Below are 17,346 nucleotides of genomic sequence, written 5' to 3' on the forward strand. Positions count from 1 at the left end.
GGTACTTAATATTTTAAAATTTCAACCAATGTGTGAGACTAAAGCAAAAAATATTTGGTACAAATCTATACTTTGACTAGTGCATCTCCTAATATAACTTATGTAGATAGTTGATTGAACACCTTAAGTACATGGAACTTTGTTTAGGACATGAGATTTTGTTGGTTTGTCCAGGTGATGCCCTGATGAATCCCAGAGTGATTTCATCAGTGAATGGAAAAGTATTTACAAAGTCCCCTTCGGGGAATGGTGAGAATGGGGGAAAACTCAACTTCCTCAAGTTGAATTCTTGATATTCTCACAAGCAGTGTGGACAACCAAAGCTATAGGCTGAGCCCCCAGTCTTGGGGTTTGTTCATATGAAACTTAACCCCACAGGGGATAGGTCAAGCCTACTTAAAATTAAGCCTAAGAGTCACCCCCAAGAGAACCTCTTTTGTTGCTTAGATGTGGCCTCTCTCTCCAGCCAACACAACAAGCAGACTCACCACCCTCCCCCTGTCTACGTGGGACATGACTACCAGGGGTGTGGATCTTCCTGGCAACGTGGGACAGAAATCCCAGAATGAGCTGAGACCCAGCATCAAGGGATTGAGAAAACTTACTTGACCAAAAGGGGGAAGAGGGAAATGAGACAAAGTGTCAATGGCTGAGAGATTCCAAACAGAGTCGAGAGGTTATCCTGGACGTTATTCTTATGCATCTATCACCTTGTTATCCAAGATGTAATGGAGTGGCTGGAGGGAACTGCCTGAAAATGTAGAGCTGTGTTCCAGTAGCCATGTTTCTTGATGATGATTGTATAATGATATAGCTTTCACAGTGTGACTGTGTGATTTTGAAAACCTTGTGTCTGATGCTCCTTTTATCTACCTTGTCAACAGATGAGAGGAACATATGGAATAAAAATAAATAATAGGGGGAACAAATGTTAAAATAGATTTAGTTTGAAATGCTAGTGATCAGTGAAAGGGGTATGGAGTGTAAAATTTTTTTTTCTGTTTGTTATATTTTCCTGTTGTCTTATTTCTTTTTCTGAATTGATGCTAATGTTCTGGGAAATGATCATGATGATGAATATGCAACTATGTGATGATATTGTGAATTGCTGAGTGTATGTGTTGGGAATGTTTGTTTCTTCTAATTTTTTTTTTAATTAATAAAATTAAAGAAAAAGAAGTACAGGAACTCACATGAAGAAAAAAAAATAAACTGAGTAGATTGAAATATTAGTGGTCACTGAAAGTGAGTAGCAAGGAATAGGCCATTTATGAGTCTTTACTTTTTTCTTTCTTTTGCTGGAGACATGCAAATGTTCAATAAAATGACCACAGTGATGAACGCATAGCTATGTGATGATATTGTTAGCTATTGATTGTAACTATGTCAAGAACGTTTGTATGTCAAGAATGTGTGTATGTCTGTACACTGTTAATAATAAGAAAAAAATTTTTTAATTAAAAAAAAATTAAGTCCACCTGTTCCTTTTTAGTTTCTAATGTGTCTACTAGAAAATGTGACGTACAGCTGTGGCAGGCACTGTCTCTGTCCTAGACAGCAGGGCCCACTGTGGTCTTTCCCATAATGTGGGAGAGATGGGATGGTGCTGGGTCCTAGCTCTGGGTAAGGAAATTTGAAGAGGGCTGGTGGGGGGCTCCTCGGAAGGATATCTTTGCTCTCGGTCACACTTGTGATGAAACTGCAGAGAACCGAAGACACGGGTGAGTGCTGGGCACCCAGGGAACGAGAGGGTAAGTGGGGTGTACCTGGGCCAGCCTCCCGGCTAGGCCCTGGGCCCATCATTCTAAAAACATTACCACTACAGGAAGCAGGTGAAGGATGCTCCAGGCCTCTGCACCATTTCTTACAATTGCTATAATTATTTCAAAACAAAAACTTTGGTTGGGGGGGCACAAAGGAGAAGGTTCTCCTCCCACCCTGGGCACTGCTAGGGCGGCACGGGCCCCTGAACAGCAGCAGTGAGTTCACAGCTTGGCAGAGAACTAGACGGGGGCAAAACGGATGGCAGAAGAGAGAGAGAGAGATCGGATTTAGCAGACTTTGAGGATCCCAGACTCAGACTAACTCAGAGCACATCAGGGAGGCCCAGCCCCACGCCACCCATGTTATAAACCGCAGAGCAGCTGAAAACAGGGCAGCCTCCTGGCCCAGATACAGAGGGACTCACCAGCCTGCTGAGCTGCTACAAAGAACCTCTGAGCATTCTAGAGAGCAAGAGAGGCTAAGAAGCCCACCCAGAGGCAAGGCACTTCCAGTTCACTTCCAGGGAGCTACCTGCGCGCTGACGCCCATTCCCAGAAGCACTCTGCAGGGGTCCCCAGAACACGGTACATTGAGCATTTAAGGGGGGCAGTGAGCACCAGAATCAGTGTGGAGGCTGGAGAAGCTGGGTCAAGTCCAAGAACCCCACTTCCTAACATATAGCTGGCTGAGGGAACAGCAACTGAGGCAGCATAAAGCCTCTTTGGAAAATGTTTACTCTACTTAAAAATGACCCAGGTAGCCTTTGATATGCAAGGCCTTTGGGATACAAATGTGGCTCCCAGGGTCTATGTTCCTGAAGCCCCAGGGGCAAGGAAGCAGGGGTGGCCGCAAGGCAGTGACCATGACATAAGCAAAGAGAAGCAACGCCAGCCCCAGGGTGTCAGCAGCTCACTTGGTCCTCTGGCCGCCAAGGGGCGGGCGAGCAGGCACTATTATTGGTCTTGCTTTAATAGAGGAAACTGAGGCACAGGCAGTGAGTTAGGAGGTAGTGTACTGTCACTGTTCGAATGTTTTCACTAGGCACGTATTATTACCTCCTGGGGCAAAGACAAAATGGCCACAGCCCAGGTTGAGAATGGCATGGCCCAAGTAGCCTGGGCAAGAAAGGAACCGGAGCCAGGACAAAGTCACAGGAGAACAGACTCGTGAAGGAAAAGAAAAAGAGAGCACACCACCCTCCCCCTCTCTGTGTGGGACATGACTCCCAGGGGTGTGGACTTTCCTGGCAACGTGGGACAAAGATCCTGGAATGAGCTGAGACTCAGCATCAAAGGACTGAGAAAAACCCTAGAATAAGCTGAGAATTAACATCAAGAGACTGAGAGAACCTTCTCAACCAAAAGGGGGAAGAGTAAAATGAGGCAAAGTGTCAATGGCTGAGAGATTCCAAACAGAGTCGAGAGGTTATCCTGGAGGTTATTCTTACGCATTAAGTAGATATCACCTTGTTGTTCAAGATGTAGTGGAGAGGCTGGAGGGAATTGCCCGAAAATGTAGTGCTGTGTTCCAGTAGCCATGTTTCTTGATGATGACTGAACAATGATATAGCTTTCACAATGAGACTCTGTGAATGTGAAAACCTTATGCCTGATGCTCCTTTTCGCTACTATATCAACAGAAGAGTAGAACATATGGAATAAAAATAAATAATAGGGGGAACAAATGTTAAAATAAATTCAGTTTGAAATAGTGGTAAATGAAAGCGAGGGGTAAGGGGTATGGTATGTAGTTTTTTTTTTCTCTATTATCATTTTCTTTTTCCGTTGTCTTTTTATTTCTTTTTCTAAATCGATGCAAATGTACTTAGAAATGATGAATATGCAACTATGTGATGATATTAAGAATTACTGATTATATATGTAGAATGGAATGATTTCTAAATGTTTTGTTTGTTAATTTTTTTTTAATTAATAAAAAAAAAAAGAAAAGAAAAAGAGAGCAAGCACTAAGGAGAACAGAAGAGATGGTAACAAAAAAGCAGGAATTCACAAATCAGAGCACAGAAAATAAGAAAGTAATCTAACCTCATGGCACAGGAAGCCAGTATCACCACCTAACCAAACTCTCCTAGTGCACCCAGGTGAAAACCTCGTACCCTCGCACATACGAACACAGATGCAAACAGGCCACAGACTATTTTTAAAAAGAATCCAGCCACCAAGGGGAGTTAATCCAGAGAGCAAAGAGGGATTTAATAAACAGGCCACTCTGAAAAACCATATTAAAAAGCTTCATTGATGGTAACATGGCCTTTAATGAAACCGACTCATTCCTGATTAGAAAAATGTTCAAGTTAGGAATTTCTTAATAAACAAAATGAAAAAGTAAACAGTAAGCTGAAAAAGACTTCCCCCAGACACAAAGGAATGCTACGTGGAAGTCCTACAATTAGACAAAGAATCAGATCCCAACTTTAGTGGATACATAAGCAAAGACAGAAATTTCACAACAGAAAACACTCGCAGTCAAGAAATAAGTGGGGAAGAAAAAAAAAAGACTTCAACTGCCATAACAGATTTAAAAACACCAATTAAGAGAATCTTCGGGCCAAGATGGAGGCTTCGCAATGTGCGCGTCTTAGTTTGTCCTCCAGAACAACTACTAAATAACCAGAAACAGTACAGAACAGCTCCCGGAGCCACAACAGTGACCAAACACACACCGTACCCCAGTCTGGACCAGCTGGACGGGCTGAGAGTCTCTGGAACCGTGAGTTCCCCAAGCCGAGGCGGCAGGTGCCCGGCGCCCCTCCCCCACAGACGGCTTCCCAGAGGGAAAGGAAAGAGACTCTAACAGTAGCAGGGACTGAGTCCAACCAAATACCAATTGTGGCATTAATAAACAAATTCTGACTACTAAAAATAGGCCCCCAGCTCAGGCGAAACTGGTCAAGGCGGAGGTCACTTATTGGGCTAACCGAAAAAGAGGAAAGCAGATGAAACAGGTTTTTGTGGCTGTTTCTACGGAGGCTTGGCTGCCTCTGGATTCAGCGGTGGGACTACTCGGGCTGCAACTGCCCCAGGAATAGGTAGAAACAGACTGCTTTCAGGGCTATCTCCCATGTGTGCCTTCCCCAGGGGAGGGGTGAAGCCCAACTTAGGTGGAATCCCTCTCTTAAGGAATTCAGACCCCAGGGCTTGGCAATTCGAAGCCATTAAAACCAGCCTACAACCTCTCCTCTGTCTCCACCATGCCCCCAGCAGGGAGAGTATGCCAAAGTTAAAGGAGCCACAACATCTTTTGCTGGTGGGACCCACAGACAGACAAGCGCCACATACTGGGCAGGATAAGAAAAACAGAGCCCAGAGACTCCACAGGAAAGTCTTTCAACCTGCTGGGTCTCACCCTCAGGGAAAACTGACGCAGGTGACTCCTTCCCCCTGATAGGAGGCCAATTTAGTCAGGGAAAATCCGACTGGAGTCTGGAATACCTATGTAGACCCTCCTAAGGGTGGGGAGGGAAAAGGCACCTTACAAGCAGGACAAGAAACAAGAAAACAAGAACTGAAAAATTACCCTCTGTTAAACAAAACTTAAGCTAGAGGCCCAGAAAAAGCTGAACTGAAGGTCGAAGAACAGATACACAACAAACTCATCTAGCAAGAAAACCCTAGGTAAGAGAAGTGAAAGCAATCTCCAGAATAAACTAACTAAGGTAATTAAATGTCTAGACGCCAGCAAAAAATAACAACTCACACCAGGAAAATTGAAGATATGGCCCAGTCAAAGGAACAAATCAATAGTTCAAATGAGATACAGGAGCTGAAACAACTAATTCAGACTATACGAACAGAAATGGAAAACCTCATCAAAAACCAAATCAATGAATTGAGGGAGGACATGAAGAAGGCAAGGAATGAACAAAAAGAAGAAATGGAAAGTCTGAAAAAGAGAATCTTTGACATCCCCAAGCTGGCCACGGTGATTTCTTTCTGAGCGTCTTTGTTACATACCACCCAAGCTGTCGAGAGAAGCCACATGAAACCCCTTCCGAGTGCCACACAGTTCGCATGCTGACCTTACAACAACCTAGAGGCGAGGACGGACGCTGGAACAACCTGGGCAGCTTGCCCAAGACCCCAGGCCCACAGGGGCAAGGCCAGAACTTGTAATACCTTTGGTGGCCACCCTGGTCACCAAAGCCCCTGGCACAGGATTCCCCTCAACGACACCAGCAACAATGCACCCTCGCATGTGGCTACGGGCAGTGCCAATGGCACAGGCAGGAGGTCAGCACGCTCAGCTTTCTGGAAGATCGGACCCTGTACGACCCTATGGATATGCAAATGATGTGGCCCTGTTCCTAATCGTCAGAAGGTGTTATCTCACGACAAGAATCTAGAGTACACAATCAGGGACGCAGACTGAGACTTTCACAGAAGACGCTCCCAGCATAACTGATGAGCCTGACCTGGAGAAGAAGCCCGTATCCTTTGTCATGAAAGTCCCGACCCAGGATTCAGAGGAGCTGAAAGGGGTCCAGTGGGAGCTAGAAGAATCATGAACCTAGCTACTGCTCCACATCAACAAGGGAGTCACTGCTGGCACTGTGCTCCCAGCTCCCACGTCTTTCCCTAACGACAATGGCACAGACAGCTTGATGGTCACAACCAGGAAGCGCCAGGGTATGAAGCATCCAAACAACTTCTCCCCCTTATTAGCCCTGCGCTCTCTAAAGGATAGTCCATCAATCTGTTCCACTCCAATAAATTTAATAAAGTTATAAATGGGAAAAAAAAAGTCATTCCTGGGCGAATTATTTTTAAAAAACTGTAAAAATAGCATCAATCTAAATGACCACCATTAAAGGAATGATCAAATGATTGTATAAGTATGATGGGCTACACGTGGCTATTAAAACTTAACATGCTCACTGAGTTTCACTGCAATATCCAAATAATTACGAACTTAAGACAGCCCCCCAAATGGTCTATTAAAACTTGTGTGGAAAAAACAGGCTGGGAAGAAGAAGGCTGGCACCTTCACATGCCTAGAGGTTTCTAGAAAGCTCACCACTGCAGCCCCATTCCTAAGGGGAGGAGTTCAAAAACTCACTAACCTCAATTTCTGCATGACAGAATGGTGGTTAATACATTCCTCCTTCAACTTCACTTCTGAAATTTAGATGAAAAGTTTTATATAAAAATAAAAGTTTAAAGGGCATGTACTTGGTGGGCATGGCAACCTCCCCCCGACCTCCATGGTCTGAGGGGTCTCCGTCTGCCTCCTCTGGGAACAGCCTAGGACTATGAGTGACGGAGTGCTCCCTCAGAACAGCTCTCTGGGGAGAGTGTGCACCTCGGGGCGGCCATGCCTTACTACCTGGTGGTGCTTTCACCCCAACCGGGGGATCCCTGACTCCGGCCCAGCCTGGTGATGTGCACAGACACCCTGGGGCCCGAGCGCAGGGTACGGGAGGAGTACCAAGAAGGCCTCAAACACTCTGGGGAAAGGAAGCAAGGCTTTCTGTGCCTGCTCCTCACCCACTTCCTAGCCTGGAGGGTGCAGGTGCGGCCCCTACACTCCCAGAGCCTCACCCAGCCCGCCACCAGCAGGTGCCCACTGCTGGTTTACAGAGACCCTATCCCATCAGCCCAGGGCTCTGCCACCATGAAGCCAAAGGGAGGCACTGGTGTGGGCGCAGGGCAAGGCGGATGGGCCTGTGGCCTCCCAAGTGTAGCTGCCCAGCTTTTATGGTCCCCTTTTAAAACCAACCCATTCATTCTTGTAGTTTTCTAAAACAACCACATGTCAATCATTTTAACTTCTTAATTATCATTAAGACACAGAATTCCAAGTAGAGAAGGGATAGGCGGCCAGATGGTCCTGGCCGTCCATCTGTCCACTTGGCACTGGACAAGTCCCTGACCAGGCAAGGGCTGGGGTCACAGGCCGATCCTTCCCTCAGGAGCTTCTCTGCCATCCACATCCAGTGCCTGCACCCACGGCCACGCAGGGGAAAGACCAGATGACTCATCTTCAGAGACCAGACGCTCCCTATCTAAAACTTCTGAACATTTACTACACAGCACATCTTCCCTGAGTTTCCCCAACGATTATGAAAACAAGACATGAGAGCCTCAACAATAAGCATGCCCTGTATTCACTCTCAACTCTGGCAGAGGAACAGCTCTGGCCATGAGAACAGACTTATACAACAATGGGAAGGGTATAAAATAGGGCAGGGCCAAGCAGAGGGGAAGGGCCTGTAGCTGTAGTGGGGAGGTGGCAGTGAAAAGGGAGAGAGAAGGTGGGGGCGAGAAGAGGAGAGGTAGGAAGGAGTGGCACAAGGCGAGGAGTGCAGCCCCGGTAGAGAAGCCAGGATGAGGACAGAGACGTGGGACTCTTTCTTTTGCTATAGCAGTAAACCACAATGCAGCTAGAGGGGTCCCCAAGAAACAAAGCAGAATGAAAGAAAGCCATGAGAAGAACAGGAGATCTGTGAGGACGAGTTAGGAGGTGGCATCACAGGACAACAGGAGTTGGCCTCGGGGACAGACACTGCCGGGCACCCTGGCCGCAGGGTGTCAAGCTAGAGGTGGAGGAAGAACCATGCTGGCGTGAGGGGGGAGTGACAAGGGACTGCAAGCTGGAGGAGCATGAGGAGTGAGAAAGGAAAGACACGGAGTCAAAAGGGCAGGAGGGCTGAGGGAAGGTGGTGTTAAGAGCAGAGCTGAGCCCGACTGAAAGCAGAAGGTGGAGCTGGGGGGCTGGAGCTGGGGGGCAGACGCTGAAGGCACGCACCCCAGCAAAGACACAAGGGCAGGGCAACAGGTGGGTGCTCAGGGACTGGGGTCTGGGGCAAGTGGGAAGAGAGCCTAGAATGCAGGTACCCGGAGGGACAGAGGGACAGATGCAAATTCCAGAGGGAGAGCAAAGAGAAGATCCAGAAGGGCACCAGCAATCCCCAAGAGAGTGTGAGCAGGAAGGCTGCCGTGGGCGCTGAGCCAAGTGTGAGCAGCAGAGGAAAGAAGAGGGTTGCAGATACACAGTCCTCTCCCCAGTGTCCACGACCCCAGATCGAGAAGGCTTGGGACCCCCCAAATTTTACCAAACCAGTGCAAAGACATGAGTGTGCCCAGGAGTGTGAGCTGTGTGCCTCTCCTCCTGCCTAGAGCAACCCGCTCTGTCCATGCGCTGGCGACCTACGCAAGGAGCAGGGAGAGAAGCCCACCAGGACACACGGCCTGATGGGGTAACGTGGAAACGAGGGGTGTTCAATACTCACAGGAACAATAAGCCCTTGCCAAGTCAATAAATTAGCTTCATCAACCTGGATGTTACGGAAGTTTTTCATTCCACATTTGCGGATTTCTTCAAGCTCCTGTTGATTAACAAAGCATAAAGGGTTGTCAAATCGGGAAAAACACCACAGTAAGACCCCTCCGATGCCCTCAAACGAGTGGCCCTGCCAGCAGGAGTTCATGTGCACAGGAGCCCTGGAAGGAGGGCCCAGGCCTGGATGGTCATGGCCATCTGCACCCGCTCGCGTGGGTGGCCTCACTTCCCTTAGGCTCCCTCAACCCCCTGCCTGGGCCGGCTCGTGGCAGGAGCACACAACAGGCTCTGCAGCCAGGTAAGACAGGAAAACTGGAGGATGGGGGAAAACACAGACCCACTGCTTTCTAGCCAAGGCTGCAAGTGTGGCCTCAGGGGACCTGCCTCAGCCTGGGCACACAGCCTGGGGGTGGCAGGACACGCTCACTGAGCCAACACAGCACACGCCGTTTCCCCCAGAAAGCAGCACCACCAAAAGGAATCCAGGACTCGTCTTGCCCGAGGTGGCTTCGGTCTGGAACGCTCTGTCCCCTGTCCTCCAACTTGGTACCAGCCTGACACTTCCTCTTGCCTCCTGGGCCCCTCGGGGAACATCCACCAAGCACTGCACCCTGAGCCTCCCAGCATGCGCCCTCCTGTGTTCACCGCCCCACACTGGGCAGCGCAGCCCACCTGCCTCCCTCTGTAGACACCTGCAACCGGCCCCCAAACTGCTGCCACCTCCCGTTCAGGAGCACTTGCTCGCCTCCGCATCGCTCAGTCACCTTTTCCTCTGCGATCCCAGGGGCCCCACCTTGCTGAGTCCTCCGGCCCCTGCTCTAGACCTGGGAAGGGCGTCCTCTGGGTGGTGCACAGAGACTCCGAATCAGCCCCACATCCAGCCCCAAGGCCCCCCACACCCCATGCTCCTAGCATACAGCCAACAGTACTACGCGGAAGAACCAAAGGCATGGAAGCTCCAGAGAGGAAGCAGGCACTCAGAACTTGCGCTAGGTTGTGAGTGGAAAGCTGGTGCAGGTGGGACCCAGGATGCACACGAGAGGGGCCAATGGGGCATGCGGGTCATCCCAGCGGCCTGGGCCTGGGCCTGGGCCCCAGCTCCAGAGTTTCAGATCCAGTCAGTCTGAGGCTGAGCCTGAACACTGGGATTTTTAACAAGCTGCAGAGAGGGGAGAGAGCCACAACCACTGGAAGAACAACTTGGTTTCCAAGCAGCGCCCAGACGTGTGGGAAGGAAGACACTGGTGGCAAAGACTGGCGACACCCTGCGGTGGGAGGGGAAGGGTGGCCTGGCCCGTCAGTCCCGGTCCCTTGTCCTGAGTCCAGGTGAGGGAAAGACGGAAGCCAAGGACTACCCAAACCTGCCCAAGGCCATGCACTCCTCCCGCTAATGCCCCCATTAGATGCCCCCCAGCATTAGGACACCTGGGCAGGCCCAGGAAGGGGAGAGGCCTCACGCCCATGCCAACCTTCCCTCTCCATCCCCACCAACAGGCAGGCATGAGGGGGAATAGATCGGGGGTGAGGGCTGAGGGGATGGGGCGGGGGGGAGTGCTGACGGGACGGGGCAGGCAGGGGGGAGGGCTGAGGGGACCATGAAGCCCCAGTGTCACATGATTCAATCTGGATATCTGCAAACATTTGCTTAATGGCCAGCTTAGTGAACAGATGTGAATCTAGGGCTGTAGGAGAGGAAAAAAGGTCTGATATCTAAAGGATTTTCTATAAACATGGTTTCAAAGCTGTGTTTTGGTTTTCTGGTCCATGAACTAAGATCCTATATTAAGATTTTTGGCTGGGGACAGAAGATACCTTGCCACTTAGGTCCTGGGTCTTACCAAGCTATTGAAAATATTTTAACAAAATATCAGCCAGAAAAATAAAAAATACACATAGAACTTCAAAACTAGACAACCACCAAAGACACAACAGAAAATTCCCAATTTGGGGAGAAAACAAATCTCTAAGTCATCTGGAAACACACTTCATGCCTGCAGAAATCACAGTTACAATATCAGTTACAATATCTGGAAGGTTGGAGAGGGAAGGTTGAAGTAGGGGTGATAAACATGAGAAGATAAATTTCAGAGGAATTACAACATTATGACCAGATGGGCCTTGGCTGCAGGATGGCAGAGGGAAGTTGTGTCTTGCTCAAGACAAAGGGGAGGAGCCCGTGGAGGGGTGCAGGGCTGCACACGAGCTGATGCCGAGGAGATACACTCCAAAGGTAAAAGCAAGGCACTGGGAGGAGACCCGCCAGTAGGCCATGCTGGCTGGAAGGCTCCAGAGTCCAAAGCGGGGTGTCTGGTGAGCTCCTAACCTAGTTTGCTGTGCAATAAATCCCCCGAAGATGGAAGAGACAACTCCTTTGCACAATGCTAAATATATTACACGAGGGAAGTGAGATAAGGCAGAAGTGAGAGAAACCAAAGCAACCAAATGCGCAAACCCACCCTGACCCTTTCAGGGAATCTTAGGCACCAAGAGCTTCCTGAAAGGAATGCTAGCGTGGTGATACCCAAGCCCTCCAGAGCTCTAGCCAAGCACCTCGGGTGCTGCCCAGGGGCCTTGATGGGTCCCAACGGCAAACGGTTGCATCCCCAACATTCATCATGCCTCCACGAAGGAAAACCACTTTAAGAAGTTGGATTGCAAATCATTCAGGGAAGAGATGGGTCACTCTCAAAGTCTGAGTGCTAAAACCTAAAAATATTCAAAAGGACTGGCAAACCCTCAAGCAAAATTGTGCCCCTCTAATGGGGAATGATCCTGATTATGAAGAAAGGAGGAAGGAATTGAAAGAGATGGACATAAATTCAGAGTGAGAATTTAACAGGTTATTACAAAAGATGGAAGAAAGGACACACAAGAAGACAGGCACTTACAAAACAGCTACCGCAGAAGTTTTTTTCAGTTACACCAGGTCAAGAAGACAAGACCCAGGTCAGCTACTGGGGGCTGATGGTGCAATCCCGACAAAGCAGAGGGGAGAGGAGCGGGAGCAGAGCTGGCTGGGGCAAGCGGGGAGCAGACGAGCAGCACCCCTAGCAAGGCACCAGGTCTGAGCCCCCTGGCAGGGAGAGCCCCAAGTGCCTGAAGTGCTGCCCAGCTTTCCAGAAGGGTCCAAGTGCAGCCCGCCGCCTCCAGCCCAGGGAGCGAGGTGCCGACTCCAGGCAAGATCGGATTAAGGTACTGCTGTTTGATTTGTAACTCCATTCATATGTCCACAAGAAACAGAGCCCTGTTGATCATCCCCTTTATTAAAAGAACCAGACACAACAACAACAAAAACGGATTAAGGCCCAACAGCTCGGCAAGCACTAGCAGAAGAGGTCTCTGCCTCTCTGGCCACCATAAGAGGAGGGGCGCTGAGGCTGGCACGGCCACAACACCAGATTTAGGCACGGTATTCTTTCTCTTTTTGTTATGGGGTTGGTTGGTTGGTTTGTTCTTTTGTGGAGCTCTGGGATGGGACCTGGAAAATCTCCCCCAGGAAGTCCTGATGCAGGATTTGAGAAGCCCTCAGGAGCCCAGGATAAGCCTGCCTGTGGCATGGTCCTCTCAAAACTTTGAAAGCCATACACCCAGCTCCCCAAAAAGGATGCATATAAAACTTTACAGGTGTTAGGCATGCACCTAGGTAAATGAATCTTAAGGACAGTATGCTGAATAAAATGTCAGAATCAAAAAGATAAACATTATCATGCCTCACACACATGAACTAACTGTAACATAAAAACTCAGTGAATTGAAGTCGCGAGCATGGGTTGTCAGGTTGGGGCCTACTGTAAAGGGTCCTAGATTGTGAGCTCTAACAGCAGTCATATATTCAGGACGTGTAACTGTTATATCTAAATTCTGGGATACTGAGCTGTTTGTTTATAACCTGGTCATTCCCTGAAACCTCAGGTATTTATGTGACACTTGAGACTCAGGTGAGTCTCTGAAACTATGAAAGTGAGCATCACCCCATTCAGCAACTGTTAAAAAAGCTAAAAAAGTGATCACACTTCATCTAGAGATATGGATGAAGCTGATCTGGATAGGACTAAGGTAAATCAGAATACCAGGTAAAGGATATCTTCCATGTTTTTCAAACTTCAATCTCTGTGCAAGATCAAAGGGAGAGATGTTTATTTGGTGCAAAATTTATATTTTGGGTAGTACACTATACAATTTAACTTGTATGGTCAGCTTATTTGAACACCATAATTACTTGGAATCTTGAATAGGGCATGAGATCTTGTTGGTTTGTACAGGTCAGCTGATGTCCCAATACACCCCTGAGTAATTTGGGCAGAGAATAAAAAAGTATTTACAAAGTCCCCTTGGAGAACTGGGGAGAAAGGAGAAAATATTAAACTTTCCCATCTGGGGAATTTTTGATATTCTTGCAAACAGTGGGGACAACCAATTCAAAAGACTGAGCTCTCAATCTTGGGGCTCATCCCTAAGAAGTTTATTCCTGCAAAAGGACAAGATGAGCCAACTTATAATTATGCCTAAAAGTCACCCCCAGAGAACCTCTTTTATTTTTGGCATGGGCAGGCACCGGGAATCGAACCCAGGACTTCAGCATGGCAGGTGAGAACTCTGCCTGCTCATCCACAGTCGTCTGCCCCAGAGAACCTCTTCTGTTGCTCAGATGTGGCCTCTCTCTCTAAGCCAACATGGCAAGCAAACTCACTGCCCTCCCCCTATGTGGGACATGACTCCCAGGGGTATAAACCTCCCTGGCAACACGTGACACGACTCCTGCGATGAGTCAGGACCTGGCCAGATGGGACTGAGAAAACCTTCTTGACCAAAACGGAGAGAGAGAAATGAGACAGTGGCTGAGAGATATCAAAGAATTGAGAGGTTTTCCTGGAGGTTATTCTTATACATTATATAGATATCCCTTTTTAGTTCATGGTGTATTGGAGTGGCTGTAGGTAAGTACCTGAAGCAGTTGCACTGTGTTCCAGTGGCCTTGATTCCTGAAGAAGACTGTATAACTATATAGTTTTTACAATGTGATTGTGTGATTGTTAAAACCTTGTGTCTGATGCTCCTTTTATCCAGGGTATGGACAGATGAGTAAAAAATAATGTTAAAAAATAAAAAAATAATGGGGGGGGTAAGGGATAAAAATTGGGTAGACTGAAATACTGTGGGTCAATGAGAGGGATGGGTAAGTACTATGGGATGTATGAACTCTGTTCTTTTTATTTCTTTTTCTGGAGTGATGCAAATGTTCTAAAAATGATCATGTTGAAGAATACACAACTAGGTAACGATACTGCATAAAATGGCTAGACTGTACATATGTGGATATTTCTCAATAAAAATATTTTTAAAAACTTGCAGAGGTGAGGGGTGACAGCAGGGGTAAATATAAATGTTGATACTCCAGTATTTTTAGTTTATAACTCCATTTTTAACTTTCTACAGGATCTAAAGGCAAATGCATAAAATATAATGATAAATCAATGCCTTTGGACTCATGCTGTATAAACATGTATTCTGTGACTACATAAAGTCACTACATAAAGGTGAGGAGCAGAGGGGGAGAGGAACCTAATTCATGTATAGTACTGAGATGAAGTCAGTATCAAAGCAAACACGATGGCTGCAGATTCGGGATAGTACATGTAAGCCCCATGGCAACTACACAGGAAATACTGAAGACGATCCAAGCTCACAGAAATTAGAGCACAGGTTGCCAGGGTTGTGGGTGGGGAGAATGGGACTAAGGCATAGTGGGTGCTCTGAGAGTTTCTGTCTGGGGAGAGGGGCAAGTTTTAGTGACAGAAGGAGGAGAGGGCACTGCAATACTGTGAGTGTGAGCACTCCCTCTAACTGGTCCGCCAGGCAGGGATGGGAACATTCATGCTGAATACATGTTCCTACAATTATTAAAAAAAAAGGAGCCACCCATAGCCCAAATACCCCTAAAGGGTGGGGGAAAAGATCAAAGGTGATGGTGAAGTTACACAGAGAAGGTCGGGTTAAACAATGAATATGAGTGCTGAATCATTAAATTGTTATTTCTTGACATCTTCAGTATCTTAGAGCAGCTAGAAGTAAAAACCTAAACTTGCTGAACTGTAACCCACCCAAAACTCTGAAATCTATTCTACAACTAATTGTTGGGCTGTGCTTTGAAATTTATTGCTTTTTTGTATATATGTTATTTCTTACCCCCAAAAAATGATGATAAAAAAATATTTAAGCCCTCTAGACTCCTATATCCTGGAGCAGCTAGAAGGAAAAAGCCCATGACACACTCTGGGATCTGTCCTGTAACTACTTGTTGAAGAGTGCTCTGAAAACTACTGCTTTTTTTCCTTCTTTGCTTTGTATATAGATTATATTATAAAATTTAAAAAGTTAAAAAAAAAAAAAAAAGGAGCCACCAAGCAGACAATGACATTAAAAACAACAAATGATCCTGGATGGGATCTAACAAGGGAGGAGGACAAGCCCACGGACCAGCGATCCTTGGTCTTAGGGAACGTACACAGCAGTGTTAAGTGCTCAAGGAGCAAGGAATCTACAACCTACACCAGCTGTTCAGAAAATACACCAACAGAAGGACATATAGAAGAATATAGCAAATGTGGCAAGATTTAAAACTGGTGGATCTTGGCAGCTGGGAGACGGGTATGCTGGAGTTCTCTGCATGGGGTTTGTAGTAGTTTTTTTTATTATTAATTAAAGAAATTAACACAACATTTAGAAATCATTCCATTCTACATATGCAATCAGTAATTCTTAACATCATCATATAGATGCATGATGATTTCTTAGTACATTTGCATCGATTTAGGAAAAGAACTAGCAAAACAACAGAAAAAGATATAGAATGTTAATATAGAGAAAAAAATAAAAATAATAGTAAAAAAAAGACAAACAAACAAAAAAAAACATATAGCTCAGATGCAGCTTCATTCAGTGTTTTAACATGATTACTTTACAATTAGGTATTATTGTGCTGTCCATTTTTGAGTTTTTGTATCTAGTCCTGTTGCACAGTCTGTATCCCTTCAGCTCCAATTACCCATTATCTTACCCTGTTTCTAAGTCCTGTTGGTCTCTGTTACCAATGACATATTCCGAGTTTATTCTCGAATGTCAGTTCACATCAGTGGGACCATACAGTATTTGTCCTTTAGTTTTTGGCTAGACTCACTCAGCATTATGTTCTCTAGGTCCATCCATGTTATTACATGCTTCATAAGTTTATCCTGTCTTAAAGCTGCATAATATTCCATCGTATGTATATACCACAGTTTGTTTAGCCAATCATCTGTTGATGGACATTTTGGCTGTTTCCATCTCCTTGCAATTGTAAATAACGCTGCTATAAACTTTGGTGTGCAAATGTCCGTTTGTGTCTTTGCCCTTAAGTCCTCTGAGTAGATACCTAGCAATGGTATTGCTGGGTCGTATGGCACGTCTATATTCAGTTTTTTGAGGAACCGCCAAACTGCCTTCCACAGTGGTTGCACCATTTGACATCCCCACCAACAGTGGATAAGTGTGCCTCTTTCTCCGCATCCTCTCCAGCACTTGTCATTTTCTGTTTTGTTGATAATGGCCATTCTGGTGGGTGTGAGATGATATCTCATTGTGGTTTTGATTTGCATTTCTCTAATGGCCAGGGACACTGAGCATCTCCTCATGTGCCTTTTGGTCATTTGTATTTCCTCTTCTGAGAGGTGTCTGTTCAAGTCTGTTTCCCATTTTGTAATTGGGTTGGCTGTCTTTTTGTTGTTGAGTTGGACAATCTCTTTATAAATTCTGGATACTAGACCTTTATCTGATATGTCGTTTCCAAATATTGTCTCCCATTGTGTAGGCTGTCTTTCTACTTTCTTGATGAAGTTCTTTTTTTTTTTTTATTAATTAAAAATTAACAAAACATTTAGAAATCATTCCATTCTACATGTACAATCAGTAATTCTTAATATCATCATATAGTTGCATATTCATCATTTCTTAGTACATTTGCATCGATTTAGAAAAAGAAATAAAAAGACAACAGAATAAGAATTACAACGATAATAGAGAGAAAAAAAAAACCTATACCTCACATGCAGCTTCATTCAATGTTTTAACATAATTGCATTACAATTAGGTAGTATTGTGCTGTCCATTTCTGAGTTTTTATATCCAGTCCTGTTGCACAGTCTGTATCCCTCTTGATGAAGTTCTTTGATGCACAAACGTGTTTAATTTTGAGGAGCTCCCATTTATTTATTTCTTTCTTCAGTGCTCTTGCTTTAGGTTTAAGGT

General features: G+C 46.2%; 1 protein-coding gene across 3 annotated transcripts in view; it reads right to left on the bottom strand.

Moving 5' to 3' along the window:
* Positions 1 to 17,346, bottom strand: part of UBE2L3 (ubiquitin conjugating enzyme E2 L3) — a 94,220-nt gene that overhangs the window by 64,815 nt on the left and 12,059 nt on the right. The window contains exon 2 of one of the 3 annotated variants that reach the window (XM_077160273.1): positions 9,014 to 9,109. The exons of 1 other annotated variant lie outside the window; for it this stretch is intronic. In XM_077160273.1, the coding sequence (XP_077016388.1) occupies positions 9,014 to 9,109 (96 nt within the window). Of the gene's footprint in view, positions 1 to 4,452; positions 4,636 to 9,013; positions 9,110 to 17,346 lie in introns of those variants that run through there. One more of the 3 variants, XM_077160272.1, reaches the window with a different exon arrangement.

The sequence above is a fragment of the Tamandua tetradactyla genome, chromosome 5 (assembly GCF_023851605.1).
Source record: "Tamandua tetradactyla isolate mTamTet1 chromosome 5, mTamTet1.pri, whole genome shotgun sequence".
Lineage (NCBI taxonomy): Eukaryota > Metazoa > Chordata > Mammalia > Pilosa > Myrmecophagidae > Tamandua > Tamandua tetradactyla.